This window comes from Myripristis murdjan, chromosome 6 (genome assembly GCF_902150065.1).
Source record: "Myripristis murdjan chromosome 6, fMyrMur1.1, whole genome shotgun sequence".
Taxonomy (NCBI): domain Eukaryota; kingdom Metazoa; phylum Chordata; class Actinopteri; order Holocentriformes; family Holocentridae; genus Myripristis; species Myripristis murdjan.
The window spans coordinates 32841413-32860618 of NC_043985.1; the positions used below are offsets into that span (position 1 = coordinate 32841413).

A 19206-nucleotide genomic window follows, 5' to 3' on the forward strand; every position below is an offset into this window, starting at 1 on the left:
ACCCTGTTTTTGTTTTGTTTTTTTCATTGTAGTGTTTGTCAGTCGTATTTATGCTCTCATATCGGGTCGCTCACATGGGCTGCACTCTACTTAACTTATATTTCCCAGAGCACTTGAAGGCAGCATCAGCCCCCCCTCTCTCTGATGACGTCAGAGACAAGGTGTCTGCACGGCATGAGGTTCAATTTACCTTGAAGCTTTCTGTCAGTGACAGGTGGCTTCATAAAACAACAATTATGGCTTTGAAATAAACATGAACATGAAACCAACGGCGTCCTTTCAAAATAAAAGTGCAGGACTCGACTGGTTACTCACTAGAAAAATGCAAAAAAAAGAAAAAAAAATGTAATAATTGTAATAATTCTTGGATTGATATAACTATAGGTCTATAAAACTAGCATTGTAGTGTAGGAGATTTAATAAATGCACAAAAGGTACAATAAGCTTATTATAAACTCAGTACTGAGCACCAAACTGTCTTTACAAATCCTTACAAGAATATTTTTTCTGTTGCACCAAAGAGTGGCAATACTTTCAGACTCATAAAACTAAAGAACTTAAGATACTTTATGCAACAGCCTAAAGTTCAGTATATGTATATTACAAGTTCAGTGTTAGTATATTATGGCTGAATTATTTTTTTTTCCTCAGGAGCTGCAGACACATTAGGAAATAAGGGCAGTAAAGAGAATCCCATCACACATGTTGAGTAACGACTCTGGACCAGCAGAGACAGTCGCCACCAAACCATTTAATCCAGATTAACATTGTTCTTTGCTACATAATGCAATCAGGAGAGAAACAAAGGGTTTGGATTCATAAGGTTTAATATATATATAAAAAAAAGTAAAACATAAGGCACCGAGGTTATGAGTCATACATGCATCCACGTTACAATATTTGAAATGATAAAGCATTCAGAGGAAGGCTGAGTGCTGCACCGACTCCTTTTGAAAATAAATAACGCAAAACATCCTCGATCACGTGTCTTATCGACGGTTTCATCCCCGGGATTTCTCCAAACAGAACCACAGAAATGAACCGGCTCGTCCTATTTCTCAAATCATACCAATAAATCAACAGAGACACCTGATTGGCTCTCAAGTTAAAACATGAGTAACAAATAAACAAACAAACAAACAGGCTTGTGGCCAGAGGGTGGGTGGTTTGAATCCCAGTGCAAAGTGGGGAAATCAAATTAGGGGCGCGTCAGACATTCCCAAAAACAAAACTGAACCTTGGCAGAGGGTTGGAATATCATCATTAGATGCTCCGTGCTCCTCTGGGATCATTATCATAAAACAAAAAGATTAAAAAACAAGTCCAGGCACCCATTTCTTGAGAAAACTATTGTCTTGTTATTTGCCTGTTTGAATTGGAAAGTAGATCCGGCAGGTAACGTCCACAGAGGAACCCTGTTGCAGGAAGAATACAAGCTGACGCATAAATAATTGCAATTACAAGAAAATAAAGGGTACCAGGACTTGTTGTCTCTTATATTGGCATAATCTGATTTGTTCACATTTATGAGCTAAAAAGTCTTATTTTGGGAGCTGTTTTGCGACTCGTCACACACGGGGAACTAGACAAAACAACACTATCAAGACTGAAATTTGCTTAAACACCACCTCTACTGCCTTTGAGCAAGGCACTTGGACTTCCAGCGGGTCCAGTGCAGCTGGGAGTGAAGACGCTGGAGACACTGGGCTGAATTTCTCCAAGAAAATGAAGGTTAAAAAAAAAAAAAAAAAAAATCAAAATATGAGAAACAAGAGGAGGGAGTCGGGCTGCAGGATGTTCACCTCGTCCTCTAAGGCTGAGTTTTCCTTTTTTTGGCTGACAGAATTCAACTTAAAAAAGAAAAAACATGAAAGTATGTTAGATTTTGCATTGTTGAAGAATCCTGGTTGTGTTACAGAAAAGCCTGACTCCTCCCATGACAAGCAGAGTGCACACAAGTGTTGTCAAGATGAATAAAAAAAAAAAAAAAAAAACACTGATTCGATGCTAACCAACACTAAAAATACCCCAGAGTGCGACGCCGGGGCGTAACGTTTCTGAAACCGAGACTGAAACCGAGACCAACACCCATCCAAGCGAACCGGGACGCAAACATCAAAGAGTGAAGTGAGTCGTGCGGTTAACCGGATGCACCAGCACGACGGCGCTCCTCAGAGAGGTTCACGCAATTACTCATTCATTTATTTATTCAGGCTTACTGAGTTAAATTACGTAAATGATGAAATCAATCAATCATCAGTGTTCTTATGTTCTTCATGTTTCCAATTATAGTTGATTTAATGAAACAATCGTACAAGAAATATTTTTGTGTTTTTTTCATATTCTAAATCCACACCGCCTACAAAACAAAAAAAAAAAGGTATGAATCAAACTGTTGTGTTAAAAATTGAGATCTGAACCAAATTGTGGGTTTGGAGCGTGATTACATCCCTACATCGAAAAACACTGAGCAACGTGTGAGCAGCTGTGTGACTACTGGACATTTTATGGTTTGGTCTTCACCGGCTCCATAAACGGGTCAGTTTGCCTCCTTGCATCCATTTTATCAGTTAATTTAGATTTGACTGGCATTTCTGACTTTGTTCAGTGTCTCCAGCTGTTTGTTATTAAACTCAAATTCTTCCTCTACTGTTCATTTTTACCATCCGCATGCATCCATATAATCCGAGATGGAATTTCATCTTGCGGAACGCAGCGGGACAAAGTACGGATGTTCATGAAATTCAATCTGGAGTTTAATCCCCTGCAGCGGCACAGAGGCGGCGCTGGGATTTCAGATATCACAACAACACCGGCGAGAGTCGCTCATCCTCAGGCGAATCAGAGAAGCAGCAGCAACAGGATGAAGTTGAGGAAAAGTCCACAGCTGTTCAGGTCCAGCGGCTCTCCGGAGGGAAGAGCCATCAGGGTCTCCGGAGCAGGACGATGAGTTCAAAGCTGAAGATTCGGTGCGGAAACTGAGCTCCCAGACAGCAGCAGCAGCTTCCCAGATCATGTTCACGTTTGTAGAAGCACACCTGTAACTTCATCCAACGTGACGGACGTGTGTGTGTGTGTGTGTGTGTGTGTGTGTGTGTGCCTCTTCTTCTTCTCTGGTGCTCACACCGGCTTTGTCCTCACCTGGAGAGACCAGATGACCTGAAGGAGAAACGCTGCAGAGCTCAGATAAACCGACGTGAAGGTGAGGACAGTGAACGCAGCTTCACGGACACGCACCGACAAAACGAGGAAAACAAATCTGCGGCTGCAGCGCCGCCCGGCCGACGCTCTTCAGCTGAACACAGGCAGACAGCGAGGACCAATCAAACAGATCCTGGAGGTCGACGGCTGGTTAATCAATTAGTCAGCAGAATATTGATCATTCCCATAGTCAACTCATTCAGTCATTTATCAACCAACAACTGTCTGAGTCCAGCTTCACTAAGATGCTAAGATTATCTCTCTTTCCTCTGTTCATATCTTTATAAAATGTATTCTTTGTTTTGTTTTTGTTTTTTTGGCCACTGGTCACACTGCAAAAACGCAAAATCTTACCAAGATTATTTGTCTTATTTCAAGTCAAAAATGTCTTATTCCTAGTCAAAATATCTCATTACACTTCAAATAAGACATGATCACCTCAGAAGTAACTTGTTTTTAGACAGTTTTCACTTGAAACAAGTGAAAATTCACTTGAAACAAGTGAAAATTTGCTTGTTTCATTGGCAAAATTTGCCAGTGGAAAAAGTGAAACTTCACTTGAAATAAGTGAACATTAGCTAGAAACAAGAAACAAATTTTGCCAATGAAACAAGCAAATTTTCACTTGAAACAAGAGACAGTTGTCTAAAAACAAGTGACTTCTGAGGTGATCATGTCTTATTTGAAGTGTAATGAGATATTTTGACTAGGAATAAGACATTGTTGACTTAAAATAAGACAAATAATCTTGGTAAGATTTTGAGTTTTTGCAGTGCAGACTAAGGAAGACGTCTGAAGCAGGTCTGAGTGATAAACCGATTAAATTCGATTTGCATTTTAAATCGATGCAAAAACAAGAAAAAAAATTAGATTAAAATCGCAACTGTGAATCGTGAAAAGTCTGAGAAAATAAAAAGATTTTATTTTCTTGGCCATATTGCCCAGCTCTAATTTAAAGATGCCACTCTGGGCTCTGATCACATCGGGCTCTGATATTTTTCACATTTGAAAAAACTAAATAACTCACGATTAATCTCAAATAATCATGAGATTAACTGATGATCCCCTAAAACCCCGCCTGAGCACAAGCACACAAAAAAAAAAAATCACCAATAGGGCTGCAACTGACGATATATGTATTTTTAAAAATTATAAACAAATCTTAGTGATCTTTATGAAGCTGGAATAAGCAAATGTTTTGCAGTTTTTACTTGATAAATGACTAAAACAATTAATTATCAAACTGTAAATCAGTTTTCTGTCATGTGACTAATTCATAAATCGACTAACTGGTATGATCAAACACCCGCCGTCCTCTGACACCGCTGCACAGGTTCTTCCTCTCCACACAAACCCGCGTCTCGTCTCCAGGAAAGACGCTGATTTTGACCCGACACTTAAATATAAAAGTTCATTTGTCTTTTCGTGTCTTTCTGAGCTCTACTGATGATTCGGAGGCGTCTGTGGATCGTGAGCGTCGCCGTTAACGAGGACGGCGCTCGCCTCGCTCCCAGCTTCCTGCTGGTCTTCGGCGACGTGCCGTTTCTTGCTTCCTTCCTCGTCTGCGGCGCCGTTCAGCTTCGCCTCCCTCTTCCTCTTGCAGACCAGGCCGGAGTCTTCCTCGCCGATTCGACCCTCCGGGATTCCCAGAACTCGCAGACAGACGATGGCGGCCGCCTGCTCCGCAAACTTCTTGGACTTCTCCCTGGAAACAGGATGCAAATCAAAACGTAAACAGGGTGCAGCTCTGCAGAAGGTGTTAGTGTTGGCAAACAGTGAGTCTGGATCGATCCATCGACTGAACACTTATCAATCATCATCGCCATCTTTCAGATCACGCCACCTTTACTTTGAAATTCTCCCAATGTGCTTATGTTGCCGTTTCCACCTCGGCACACCTGAAACTGTGGTAGTAGCTGCTAGCCAGCGTCGCACTAATACCAGCAAGCATCAGAGATAAAAACGAGGAGGAGGACATTTGCTTCCCTCTTGGAAACCATTCAGCTGTGTGGAAATACTTTGGATTCAGGAGAAAAGACGGGTCGACTGACAAAACACATGCTGTATGCAGGCGACGCCGTCACGAGATAAGATACTCAGGAAACAAGACGAACCTCGCCGGGAACCTGAAAAGCAAACACGGCGTTGACTAGGGCTGCAGCGATACACTAATCTCACGATACGATACACGATATTCAGCTCACAATAAGATATATATCACGATATTCGGCCAACGATACGATTCGATGCGATACGATTCGATACACTTACATCATTTTCTGAAAGATTTTAAAGGGACAGAGTGATTTTGGTGACATCTTGTGAGTGTTCCATTGACTTGGATTGAATTAACTGAACTGAAAACTGAAAGCATCAATCAGTTACACAATATATGGCTCTGACTGGACAGAGAGTCTACAGTTTGCAAATGCTGGACAAAATGAATCAAAGATGTGATGAGAAAATTAATTTTGCTTGACTCCAATAATTTAACAATATGTTAAATTATTATTATTATTTTAAAAATGTAAATTACTTATCAAACAGACCTAACAATTCAACTACCAATGAATAAGCAGTGGTGTGCATGAGATAACATAGACTGAAAAATAAGCCGAAGTGATACCTCTTCTCTAAATAGACAAGCTAAGCCAGTGTGCTGCTGTTAGCCAGTGAAAATAGAGCGGAGTGGCAACTCTTTGCTTTGTTTCACAATCTATGTCAGTGCGCTGCTGTAGTGCATCTCTCCTGAATCTCTGAGCTCTGACTGTAAACAGGAAGAGGAAGACGTCGGCGTCTGTGTAAAGAGAGGATCTAGACGGTAACTTGCTAGAAATGCTCTACATGGACACTCGCGGCTGGCTGACGTAATCGCTCTCCTGCAACGCCAACGGGGGAAATGGGCAGCGAGCAGAGTGCCAGACGGATCACGGGGGATTTGAATGGGGCTTAATGCATCGATACTCGCAGCTGAAAAATCTATACTTTCTGGGGAAACAAAATATCGATATATATCGAAGAATCGATAAAACTGCTCAGCCTTAGCGTTGACCGTCACGCTGCAGGTAAAGTTAGCACGCCAGCTGCCGCCTCCTCACGGCTTCCACCAGCGTTTTTCCACAAAAACTGAATCCCAACTCTAAAAGAGCAGCGAGGATCACAGCTGCCAGTTCAGACTTCATTTGCAAAGCTCTTTTTTTTTTTGTTTATTGAAAATAATGTCATGTTTTTCATTTAAACGCCTGACAGAGTTCAGTAATAAACCTGTCAAATCATATTTTAGTTGTTTTGTGAGTTGATATAAATTCATGAACCAAGGATAACGCACCAGCTGGTCAGAGCGCCGTGGCAATCCTACAAATAGATCCGGGCGATATTAAAATTTTCTTAAAATTTTGTGTCTATTCATCTTATAAATTTTTTCCCCAGGCTGCCCACGGGGTCAGCCAAGAGTTATGAAAGTCTCTGAGTCACTCTGACTCCTCACTGCTGAAATCCACCCAGCTGACGAGGCCGAGGCTGAGCCGAGCTGGACGAGCTGACGGGACCGAACACACGGGACGCAAGAGACGACACTTCAGAATCAGACAGGAAAGTAACAAACAGACTCTTTCAAGCATTCCTCCTCCCAGTTACGTGTGTGTGTGTGTGTGTGTGTGTGTACTGACCACAGTGTGGATCTGTATTTCCTCTCGGCCACAGTGACAGTGGACTGGAAGGCTCGGTCCTGACAGCGCTGCACCTGCACAACAAACACACAGCGACACACACACTCAAACACAAACACTGGATGTGAAGTGATTCAGGAAACCAGCTGAGACCGGCTGAGTCCTCTGATCAGCGGCGTTCAGAGCCAAACTGAGACCAAACGATCAAAAACTCACAAGTCCTGAACAACATTTGACTTCTTCAACATGTCGGCTGCTGTAGTTTCTGCTGCTCGGCAGTTTCTCCTCCTGCCGGCTGATTTTATGAACTTTCAAGTGTTTATCCCTCATATCAGACTGGACCAGGTCCCGCTGCAATAAAAGGCCTTTATCAGCCTCATCCGTCAGTCTAATTAACTGGTTTCCATCCAAAATGTTTTGCATATTTTAAGCACATTGAGAAAATTTGATAAAGGAGATTAATTCAAATTAATGCAGGTTTTCATCAACTATGTTATGTGAACCGTCATGCTGCTTGTGCCCTGTCACTTAAAGTCTCCAAGTTCAAGTCCAGGTTTATCCCTCGCCGCTGCACGCCCCCTACAGTCCACTGATGGTAGTGATACAAATCCGTGTCAAATTTTGCCATTTCCATCATTTCAACCTTTTCTAAAGCAATACTTCAAACTGTAAATAAAAATACACTGATGGAAAAACTGAAACTGATGTTGAATGGATGTAAGATGTTGGCAGATGTCTTATCGAAACTGCAACGGAGGATGACTGGCACAAACAACCATCTCCATGGTAACCAGCTGGATGCTTCTGTTTAGTGTCCATTACTTTAAAGCCAAAAAATCTTTATACCACTTATATTTTTACTCCCTTCCTTCTACCCCCCAAAAATCAGTCACACAGCTGTTTCCACAGAACCGGCGGTCCATGATCCAAATGAAAATGCAGGGCAACACAGAAAACGACAGGTACCAGAAAACACATTTTTCTGTCTTTCAAATGTCATTTTGGCTGAACGCGTCTTGCAGCCCTGACCCAGCCTCAGCCCTGCAGCAAACGGAGGTGAGCTCCAGTCTGGGCTGATGAAATCTTATTCTCTGGTTCCTCACCGTCTCGTACAGCGGCTGCTCCAGCTTCTCCTTGCGGCTCCACTCCAGCAGGAACATTTTGGGGGTGATCTGAGGCGGATACTCCCTCCTGAGGCACAGACAGACAGACAGACAGTCAGTTTGGTTATTATTTGGTGCGACTGAACAATAAGAAGCAGAAAAAAAACAAAACACAGTAGTATGCTCTTGATCTCGATACACAATATGGGACTCACAATATGAAATAACTGTGACACAAATTCAAATTTAAATACAAATGCATTAAAAAAGGTGCAGAATTATTCGTTTATTTCTGAGCTACAGACCCTAATTTGGAGAAAGAGCTTGTGAAATACAGCAGAATGAAATGTAATTAATGTAATAAGTCTTGTCCAATTTTTCTACCCAGATACATTTAATTTTCCCTGCAGTTTAATATTCAAAATGACATGAGAGCAACAAAATCAAAAACAAACAAAAATGCTCGGAAATCTGTTTTGCACCTATACAAACAGACTGCGATTTCAGCGTGATGCACTACATTTCCCATGGTTCTCTGGCGAACGAGGAAGTCAAACTGACCGTTCAAACCTGACGGGCATGGTGACGACGTCTCCGTCCAGGACGGGCCGGTCGGGCCGGCTGCCGCTCTGCACGGCGTCCCTCCTCGCCTGCAGCTGCTCCTGCGTCTGCCGGTAGAAGTCCTGCAAGCCGTACGCCTCGCTGCGACACACACACACACACACACACACACACACTGCTAGATCAACTCAAACTGCACTGATCCCATGGGGAAGCAAGAATACAGCAAATCTGAATATCACATTAACGGCAATAAGAGGTGTGAAATACAGCAACTGATTTTTTAATTTTTTTTTTCAGTTATGTTGACATTTTTTAATTCTTGTTGTTCATTTTTTAATCTGTTCATATCCTCCAGTACATGATGGCTGTAGCTGAACAATAGTGCCGCCTGTTATGGATGGAAAATGACAAAGGACACGAGGAAATCTTCGCTGTACAGCAGCACAATATAGGATTTTTTTGTCGGTATCCAATATGACAATATTTTCCAGCTCTTTTGGCCTGCTGTCTTTGTCGATACCAATATATGAACATATTTTTTCATCAAATCTCTCCTGTAGTGGAATTGACATTTTACTATGCCTACTCTTATTGTGAAGGCCCACTGGCAGACGCAGACACATTCAGTGGGAAAAATAAGAAAACGACTTCAACTCTGGTTATGGTTATTTTACAGGTTATGTAAAACATGCCATATTTATTTTTACGTAACATTTTCGTTCAAACAAAAAGATTCATTCTATCCTGACAGCAGCCACAGCCAGGGCCCATTCATTCATTCATATACTGACATGTCATATCGATTTTACTGTAACAGCTGATATTAAACTGCATCTCTACTTGGCGAGGTTGTAACAAAAAAAAAAAATCATGTCTTTCTTCCTATTTGTTGATTCATTTGTAAAAAAAAAAGCTGTGTTTGTTTGTAAAGCATGATCTATTAGTGGTCTACTCAGTATTTGTTTGACAGGCGCGTTCTGTGTTCGCTGGTGTTTTTGTGACTCCCTGTGTTTGAGAATCATAGTGAGCAGTGAGAACACTGTACTCATAAAATATGTCTTTGTTATGTTTTGCCACTAAACAAGTGGGGAAATGACAACTGAGCCGCTTGAAGACGAGCAAAGACACTCGGGTCACGCTCGGCGCCGGGTGTAAGATCAGGCCCTTCATGTTTTCGGGCTGAAGACAAGACCGCCTCCTGTGTCACCGTGAGCTACATCTGGAAATAAATCGAAGCTGCGGTACCTGATCTCGGCGTTGGTCTGGGCCGACTGGACCTGCTTCCCCAGAGGAGACTCCACCTTGTCCCTCAGCATCTGGCACAGGCAGTACTTGGTGTTGAAGGGGTTGTTGTCGTACCGGATGGCCTGGAGGCATCGGGGAGCAGACACAGAGTCAGATCACTGATGACAAAGACCACCGGCACACAGCATCCGTCCGAAAATTTTAGAAATTTTAAAATAGCCTGTTTGATGTTTAAAATCTTGCATGGGCTGGCACCGCCGCCACTAAATGACTTCATCAAACAGAGGGCAGTCAGCCACTCCACCACCCGAGCCACCCGAGCCACCAACAGAGGGGACTGTGAGGGGCCTTTTAGACGAACCACATTTGGCCAAAATGTTCTATCGTACAGAGGCAGTACGTTATGGAACAGCCTCCCTCCCTCCATTAGAGAAAGTCCCAGCTATTTAACATTTAAGGGACATTTGAAGGTCTGGCTCCGAACAAACCAGATCTGTGATCATGGTTAGTCATGAACAATATGCGGTCACATCGTGGACCATTGTGCAATCACATCTGTTTGTATAAACTTGTCTTTGGGTATTTTTTATGTTGTTTTTTTAACTTTATTTTATGTTAGTATAGTATATGTTTTGTATTATGTGTCTTGTTCTTGTTGAGCTTTCTCTCTTTCTTATCCTTCTTGCCCTTCTTTTTTTACATCAACCTGCCAAGGGACTACAGCTGGAAATTATCCTATGGCTACAAACTGGCATATTTATTTACATGTGAAATGTTTATCAATATGCACCGTCCCTTTTAAATAAATAAATAAAAATAAAAATAAAAATAGACCCCACGGAGTCAGGAATGGGGACAGACAGTCGCAGTTTGTCAGTGTTTAACAGGAAATAGTTCCCACTGAATCTTTGGGAGAGCTTTGTATTACGTCGGGCATCCATGTGACTGTTTTTTGGAAAGAGCTGCTGACTTCTTCACATGTAAATCTTTGACAGTTTGTCAATCTCCACAAATGAAAACCGCTCGAGCCCCGTGGTACTGAGCTAATGTTTATATTTTGCAGCACACTCACATATTTCAGGTATTCCTCCATGACCCTCTCCACAGGAAGTAGTCCCTGGCCGCTGAACACAGACGGGTTCCACATGGCGGCGCGCGCCAACATGACGGACGAGGCGCCCGCCGCCTTCCTGAACTCCTGGATGTCGCCGTTGGACTTCACCAGATCCAGAGAGCCGCCGCTGCAGCAGACACACACACACACACACACACACACACACACACACACACACACACACACACACACACACACACACACACACACACACACACACAGCAAACACAACACCGTGAGAACCACAGCAGCTCAAATACACTGGGACTAAACTGGTGCTGAAAGAAATTATAATTATAATATATATGTGATTAATGTCTTTAGTCATTTATCAAGTAAAAACACCGTCTGAGTCCAGCTTCACTGAGACGCCAAGAGTGTCTTCCTGTTCTCTGTTTATGTCGTTATAAAATTAATACTTTGGGTTTTTTTGGCTGCTGCTCAGACTGAGGAAGCCACATGAAGACGTCACTGTGGGCTCTGATCACCTCCCATCAGATTTTGGCTTTATTTTTAACAGATTAATTAATTTGTCAAAACAAAAAAAGATTAGAAATTAAAGATTTAAGATTAATCAGAGATGAAAATGCACGGGGGGGGGGTCTTCTACCTGCCTCAACACTGTCCCGGTTTGGTCCTGCCCCCCTCTCGCCCCATGGATATTGTACAGATGTGCGTTTTATATCATAGAAATATACGTAATTAAGTACTGCCCTTTTTATTATTATTAATATCACACATACATACATATACATGAGACTGTAAAATCTCTTTTTTTCCTGTATTGTTTCGTTTTATCATCACTGTTAATATTACTATTTGTATACCTACTTATTCGTCTACCGTCCTTTGTGGTTTTGTTGCTGAAATATACTTATCACTATTATATATAAACTAGTATTGCTATTAGTACTATTATTACTAATATTATTATAATTACTAATCAGTATTATTAATCAATATTATTGTTAGTACTATTTTATTGTGGTTAATATTATTATTATCAATATTATTATCGGTAACACTCTTTTATTAATACATACAAGGGCATCTCATTTAACCATCCGAATACACACACACACACACGCACACACACATCACAATAGAAGCGAACATGTACTGTTATTTATTATCTCTTTCTGTTTTTGTTGTTGGTTCTTGTTTGTTTGTTTGTTTTTTTTTGTTGTTGTTGTTTGCCTTTTTTTTGTTTTGTTTTTTTTGTTTCTTTTAAAACTGTGTATCTGTCAACATTATGTCATGTATGTCTAGTTATGTCAATGTCAGCCATGTTAACCGTCAAAATTTTAAAAAAAAAAAAAAAAGAGAGATGAAAATGCACATTAGTAGCTAGTATAGTTTTTTTTTTTTTGCAGACGGGGTGCAGCGTGTTCTTACTTGGCGATGACGGGGATGGACACGGCCTGAGCGACGGCCTGAATGTAATCACAGTGGACCGGGTGCCGGGGACGCTCCTCTTTAAACCTGAGAAACACAGTCGACGACACAACAGCAGGTCATGTGACACACGTCGTCCAATACTGATGATGCAGGCGCCTCTCAGGCCAATCAGCAACAAGATGCATCGCCGTCGTCGTCGTCGCTGAAACTTCAACTGACCTGAACGTTGACCCCGTCGCTCCCTCAGTTGTCATGGCAACAGCAGAGCGTTCTCTAACCTCAATATAATTTTCATCTCATAAAAGAGCCTAATCAGCCGCAATGGAAGATCAGAAATTTGTTGAGAATTTAATCAATAAAATTACCCTGTGCCCCTGCCTATGTGACCAGTGGTGTAAAAAGTAATCAGAATTCATATTCCAGTAAAAATAAAGTCACCCAGTATTATACTACTTAAGGAATACTCCTAAAGTATGTGTTATTAAGTGTAATTAAAGTAAAACTAAATTCTACTGTTTAAAAAAAACAAAAACTAAAATTAAAATCGTGAAACAAATCTTTTTGGTGACACCTACAAGTAAAATGAAGATCAACAAAGAAAAATATTGTGTTTCCTCGCCTGCACAGATTGTTAATTATTATCAGCTGCTCCTTTCTACCAGTAGAAATACCAATAAATACCAACAAGCCCAATATCCAAGAAATAAAAAAGGTAATTCAAAAACTGAAAAACAATAAAGCACCAGGACACAACGAAACAGCAACAACACTACTCCACCAACTCTCTGGACAGATCTGGGAAGAAGAAAAGGTGCCAGGCGACTGGGCACAGGGACACCTGGTGAAACTCCCCAAAAAAGGCAACCTGAAAGCCAAACTAAGTGGACAACGTGGTCCCAATTAGAAGGTCTGGACTTTGCAGATGATACAGTCCTCCTGTCACGCACACAAACACAAACACAGACCAAAAATCACAAAACTTGCCACAACTGCAGCTACCACAGGACTCCACATCAATAAAGTAAAAACCAAGGAGATGAAGATAAACCTGGATTGAGAGGCACTGGAAGAGGTGGACACGCTCACACACCTGGGAAGCTTTGTGGGGAAGGGCGGAGGCAGTGACGAAGACATTCAAGCAAGAATAGGGAAGGCAAGAACAGCATTTTTAAGACGAAGAATGGAGCTCAAACCTCATCTCCACAAAAACTAAACTCCGGATCTTCAACTCTAACGTCAAATCAGTTTTACTGTTACGGGGCAGAAACATGGAGAACCACAAAAGCAACTCCAGATCAACTGCAAACCTTCATAAACAGATGCTTACGACACATCCTGGGAATCTACTGGCCTAACATCATCACAGATGAAGAGCTCTGGAAAACCACTCAGCAAGAACCAGTTGAAACCCAAATTAAACGCAGGAAATGGGGCTGGATCGGGCGCACCTCGAGAAAACCATCCTCCAACACGACCAGGCAGGCCTTAACCTGGAATCCACAGGGGGAAAGGAAGCCAGGACGACCTAGAAACCGCTGGAAAAGGTCTGTCGAGGCGGAACTCAAAGAAACAAGAACCAGCTGTATTGTTGCAAAATTCCCGGAATTTTCGAAGTTGGAAAATTTCCATGGGAATTTTCGGAAATTAATGAGAATAAACAGGAATTTGCCAGGAATTTTTGGGGAATGTATATTCACTGCATTCACTCGATCATATACATCTATACATAATAAACATTTTGGTTTGTTTTAAGCAGATATGCATGCAAACATGTTACATTATAATGAATTTCCAGGGAATTTTCAGGAATTTTATAACTGGCAATGAGTCGTTTACATCGCTGTGGAGGAATTTTGGCCTACTCTCCTTTACAGAAATGTTTGAATTCAGCCAAATTGGAGGGTTTTCGAGCATGAAAGGCCTGTTGAAGGTCATGCCACAGCATCTCAATTGGATTTAAGTCGGGACTTTGACTAGGCCACTCCAAAACCTTCATTTTGTTTTTTTTAAGCCATTCAGAGGTGGACTTGCTGGTGTGTTTAAAAACTGTATTTTATATTTACTCAGGTTATCTTTGTCTAAAATCAAAATTTGTTTGAAGATCTGAAACATTTAAGTGTGACAGATATGCAAAAAAATAAGAAATCAGGAAGGGGGCAAATTCTTTTTCACAGCACTGTATGTCCCCCTCAGCAACTAAAAAAAGTGGTGATATTGATGCTGACATTCATTTTATTGATTATTGTTTATTTTTGCCCCATTCACCTTAACAACAAAAACGAAAATTTCCAAAATTCCCAAAATTAAATTTCCATGGAAACTTTTTAAAAACCTCATTCAAATTGATGACAAAAAAAATGAAAATTCCCAAGCCGAATTTTCCTGGGAATTTTCGGAAAAATGGGAAAAAACGTGATAGCAAAAATCTCACGATCATTTTCGGAAACTTTCCAGGAAATTTACCGGAAACTTTCCACCCCTTTGCAACACTAACCAGCTGCAGGAAGTTCATGAATGACCAATGCTCCCCAAAGAGCTAAAAGGTTTAAGCCTTTCTGATCAAGGATACTGGGTCAACCCTGGTCAGGAAAAGACTCAGCATGCCAGGCCTCATCGATGACGGATCTGTAAACTCTCATGTGTTTGTGCGACTGCGTCCAAAATCAAAGCGGAGCAATGACAGATGTAGACAACACTGCAGCAAAGTCAATCGGGCGATGATAAATTGCCAGACTACAAACTAACCTTAACGCAGATGCCTAGCTGGGCCTGCTGGTGGCGCTAGAGGGAAGGTCATGGGGTCACCAACATTTCCAGGTGTCACATTCAAGCAACATGTGAACTGCATCAGTCAGTGATGTTTTACCTGCCGTGCACGGCGATCGCAGCGACGCCCGTCTTCTCGATCCTCCTGACCAGACTGAGCGTCTCCTCCAGCTGAAACCAGCCCACAGGAAACCAGTTTAACCATGAAACCATTTTACTAGACACTGGTAAGGACACTCCATACAGGCTTAAATATATATATATATGACCAATCTGTCTCAAACATCACAGCTGGGTAAGGTTTTACAAAAGATCAATGAAGGTTTCACTGTTTGTCTTTTATTTTTTTTGGCAAACAGCAGAGGACGTTACCTAAACACCATCAGCCTTCCAAGTTTGATAAATTCTAGATTTTTAAAAAAGGGTGCCATTTTTATCACTCCAGTATAATTTCTAAGTTTGACTTCTAATTTTACCACCTTCATCGGACCAGTGAGTGACATGTTCATCAGTTCATCAAAATCACACAGCTGGAGGCATTAAATGTGGCACAACAGACAATCACAATGTTTCTAGGAACGTATAAAGTGAAATAACATGAGGACACATAAAAAATTACAGCAGGATGTAATAAGACAAAAGGTCAAGGAATACCGAAAAAAAAACTATAAAATCTAAAAATATGTTTAAAAGGTCAACTTTATATACGCAGTATATACAAATAAGAGAAATTAGGCATATGAAGAAACCACATATATGTGAAGTAACAGCTCATATAGGCACAGATTTAAGATAATTTGCATCAGGAATCGGTGACCTTTGACCCTTACCGAGGGCAGGATCCGGATTTTACATGTCACCGGTTTGGAAACTCCCGCAACGAGTGTCCTGAGGATCTGCGAGAGACAAATAACACATTAAAACTGACAGATTCATGATGCATTCAGAGTCTTATTTAGTAATCTACATGTCTTCATGTGTTCACACACACTGTTAGAGGCAGTACAGAGACAATCCAGTTTGGACGACAACTCTTTCAGACCATTTTCCAAAAACCCGCCATCCAAACAAAAATGCCCCAAAAATGCAAATAGTCCCTGTGGTTCAAGCACACTCTATGCATCCTATGGACTCCAACGTGGAAGCGTTTGCTAAAACACAGGACGATCTCACATCATCATTTTCAGAAAGCTCAGTTTTCTCCACCCACAGGAAAAAGCCAGGCCGGCGTTTTCAGATTTACACACCTTGGAGACAGTTTCTGAAAAGATTCAAAAACAGTCTCTAGCCCAGAGCTGTCACCACACTGAACTCTGAACCGAAGCGAACCCATTGAAACACATTACAGTTCTATTCTTTAGTGCAATAACTGATTTTACATGCAGCAAAAGGCCCGGGCTCAGATTCACAGCCAAGACGCTGCGATCAGGACTCGGCCTCGACATGTTTCCTTATTCTGACAAAGCCCAGGTAGGAGCAGCATGTTGTCTGTGTGCTCCTGATTAGATACGATAAAACCACATTTACAAACTGAGGCACGTCTCTCCCTTTTCACCAGTGGGTCAACGACGCTGCATCAGTTTGGTAAAGTTTACTGCAATCACTGATTAATGTGGGAACAGAAGGAGGAAACACTCACCGCCTCGATTTTGTCGGGATCTGAGAGAAGAGCAGCTCCCATGCCCCCCTACAGAACAAAGGTCAGAGGTCAGAGACTGAGGCACTGATGAGCAGAAACAGGGGTCTCTCATTTACAAAGCATGAAGTCAGCAGCAGGAGGCTCACCTTGGTGGAGTATTCCTTGGGACAGCCCATGTTCACGTCAATGGCAGCCACGTCCTTCTCCCTGCAGAGCCACGAGGCATGGTTCAGCAAGGCATTATGGGACAGAAAATACTACTGTATATGTGTATGCATGATCTCTTAACACACATATTTTATGTTGTCAAGAAAAATTAAAAATGAAAATTCAGCCATTAATACTGAAATTGATATTATATCATATTTAGTAAACTAGCGGTCGATATTGATATATTGGTGCATCCCTGGTGTGAAGATAACTACTGACTTTTCATTTTGGGTGAAACAGTCCTTTAAAGTACAAAGTTTCAGGCTGTGAACTCACACAAGCTGGGCAACAGTCAGCGCTCGCTCTGGGTCCGCGGTTCCCTGCAAAATAAAACGAGAACGAACTTACTGCTCTGAAGTTATGAAACTAGAGTGAATCAAACCGACTAGTGTAAGGATAAAAATTTTTTTTTTTTTCTGTCTCACCATCTGGAAGACGACTCGGTCCTTCTCCCGCTCACAGGTCCTGAACATCACTCGGTCATCAGGAGCCACAAAATCCACCGTCTGCAGCACGTCTGGCGAGAGAAACCACACCAACGCAGAGTTAAAACCACAGCAGAGCGCCGTCACGCTGAGCATGGCTGCTGGGACGTGACGGGCAATACAACTACAGAAGTAACTGAATGTTTTTATTTTTATGTTTTTAATCACTATGAAAACAGCTCAGCCTTGTTGGTGAACTTTGGAAATGAGCCTCAGTCTTATAATCACTGTAAGTTACTGTGGATAAGAGTCAAAAGCAGAAAATATGAAATGACAGATTTTTACCGTTCACCTGCCTCTGACACAGAGCCATCTTAATGTCAATCAGCTCCTGGTACACACACACACACACACACACACACACACACACACACAGATTACAACATAGTAAATGTGCTGTGTGTAACAACTGAAAATGTAAATCACATTTTTTATAGTTGTTAAAATAGTTCTGGGTTTTGTAAAAAAAAAAAAAAAAAAAGGCAACTTTTATAATGTCTATGACTATGAACACAATAACCTTTGCATACATTTTTTCAAATGTCTTCCACCCCTTTCTTGAATTTATTTATTATCTCTTCAATTTATTTTTATATTTTAATTGATTAAATTTTGCCTTGTTGTTACATGCCTTATTTCATAAATAAAGGAGGTTGATCATCGATGTTTGTGCATTTATATTTTTGTAAAGAGAAAAAAAAAAAAAAAAAAAAAAACATATATTACAGAATTACACACCGAGTTCAGTGATAATGCATTTTTTCTTACAATTTAAATTAATTAAATGTATTGTATTTTTATACGCATTATTTCTTAAGTGCTGGAGGTGGATCCTCTATATTTGTACAATGATGTTTGTGGAAAATCTATATATTTCAGCATATCTCTCAGTGTTCAGAGATGTAACTCACCTCGCAGTAAACCACATCAGCTCCGTAGTCCAAAGCCAGCAGCCTCATGGGCAGAGTCCCCACCCGGACCATGGGAGCCAGGGCGGTGATGTTACTGAAGCTCAGCCTGCCTGCCATCCTCACGGCCGCTGGACACACACACACACACACACACACACACACACACACACACACACACACACACACACACACACACACACACACCTGCCTGTGAGAAACCTGTCCCTCCTGGGTGCTGGCAGCCCCGCGGTCCTGTTCGCTCAGCCGGCAGAGCCGCAGCCCAGACTCCGTTCGAAAATCTGTCAGTTCACTGTGGTTTTGGTTACAGCCGAAAATATACGAACCGTAGAGTTCAACCAAAGCTATAAACCGAGTTGTTGGGATTTGTTTTCCATTTCGGCAAACATATTTGACACCAAACACATCTTAGTTAAACAAAAAATAACTTTAAAGTAGGGTTAGCAAGCAACATCATGCCGGCAGCGTCGCACTGAGTAACGATAGAATAAACGGCACAAGGTGAGATTTTATGAAAATATAATGTTAATAGACGAATCAATTGTATGCCGAATTTACCAGGGTACACTAGAAATTTCAAAATGCGGGACTTTATGTTCTGCCAGGCAATGTTATGTAACTTTCAGGACAAATAGAGCAGATTATGAACGGAGTTTGGTGTAACGCGCTTCGTGTTACGGCGAATTCAACGTACCGATGCTAACGCCAGCTAGTTGCCTGGTTTCAACGTTACACGAGCCGAAACAGACATGATAACGACAGCAACGCTGGCATTAAATACATTTATAATAAACCGTGGGACTTCAAACTTAATAAACTCACCGGCATTTACTCTGCGGATAGCCGCTGCAACGTTGTCATGTGGGGCCAAGAAAAAATGAAGC

The 19206-nt window shown here is 41.5% G+C and overlaps 1 protein-coding gene across 2 annotated transcripts; it reads right to left on the bottom strand.

Annotated features, from left to right (window-relative positions):
• Positions 1-3282: 3282 nt before the first annotated feature.
• On the bottom strand, positions 3283-19206 carry dus2 (dihydrouridine synthase 2). Of its 2 annotated transcripts, XR_003928326.1 has the most exons (17): positions 19145-19206; positions 18305-18432; positions 17679-17724; positions 17334-17425; positions 17185-17228; positions 16845-16905; positions 16699-16746; positions 15890-15955; positions 15160-15230; positions 12291-12377; positions 10854-11022; positions 9782-9903; positions 8534-8674; positions 7973-8060; positions 6870-6943; positions 4506-4906; positions 3283-3295 (listed from the first exon to the last, which is right to left on the bottom strand). XR_003928326.1 is itself a non-coding variant. In XM_030053059.1 (16 exons), exons 2-16 carry the CDS (start codon positions 18419-18421, stop codon positions 4642-4644), a joined length of 1491 nt encoding a protein of 496 aa, XP_029908919.1. In that variant the 5' UTR covers positions 18422-18432; positions 19145-19206; the 3' UTR covers positions 3874-4641. The 2 variants fall into 2 exon arrangements, 1 of the variants encoding a protein (XP_029908919.1); XM_030053059.1 differs by lacking the exon at positions 3283-3295 and having other exon boundaries at positions 3874-4906.

Bases quoted from the DNA above. Each gene is read 5' to 3' on its own strand.
- dus2 (XM_030053059.1), bottom strand. From the start codon at position 18,421: ATGGCAGGCAGGCTGAGCTTCAGTAACATCACCGCCCTGGCTCCCATG. The intron at 16,906-17,184 runs GTGAGTTCACAG...GTGGCTCTGCAG, and splicing joins CTGACTGTTGCCCAGCTTGT to GGAGAAGGACGTGGCTGCCA. The intron at 11,023-12,290 runs GTAAGAACACGC...TGTCTGCTGCAG, and splicing joins TCCATCCCCGTCATCGCCAA to CGGCGGCTCTCTGGATCTGG.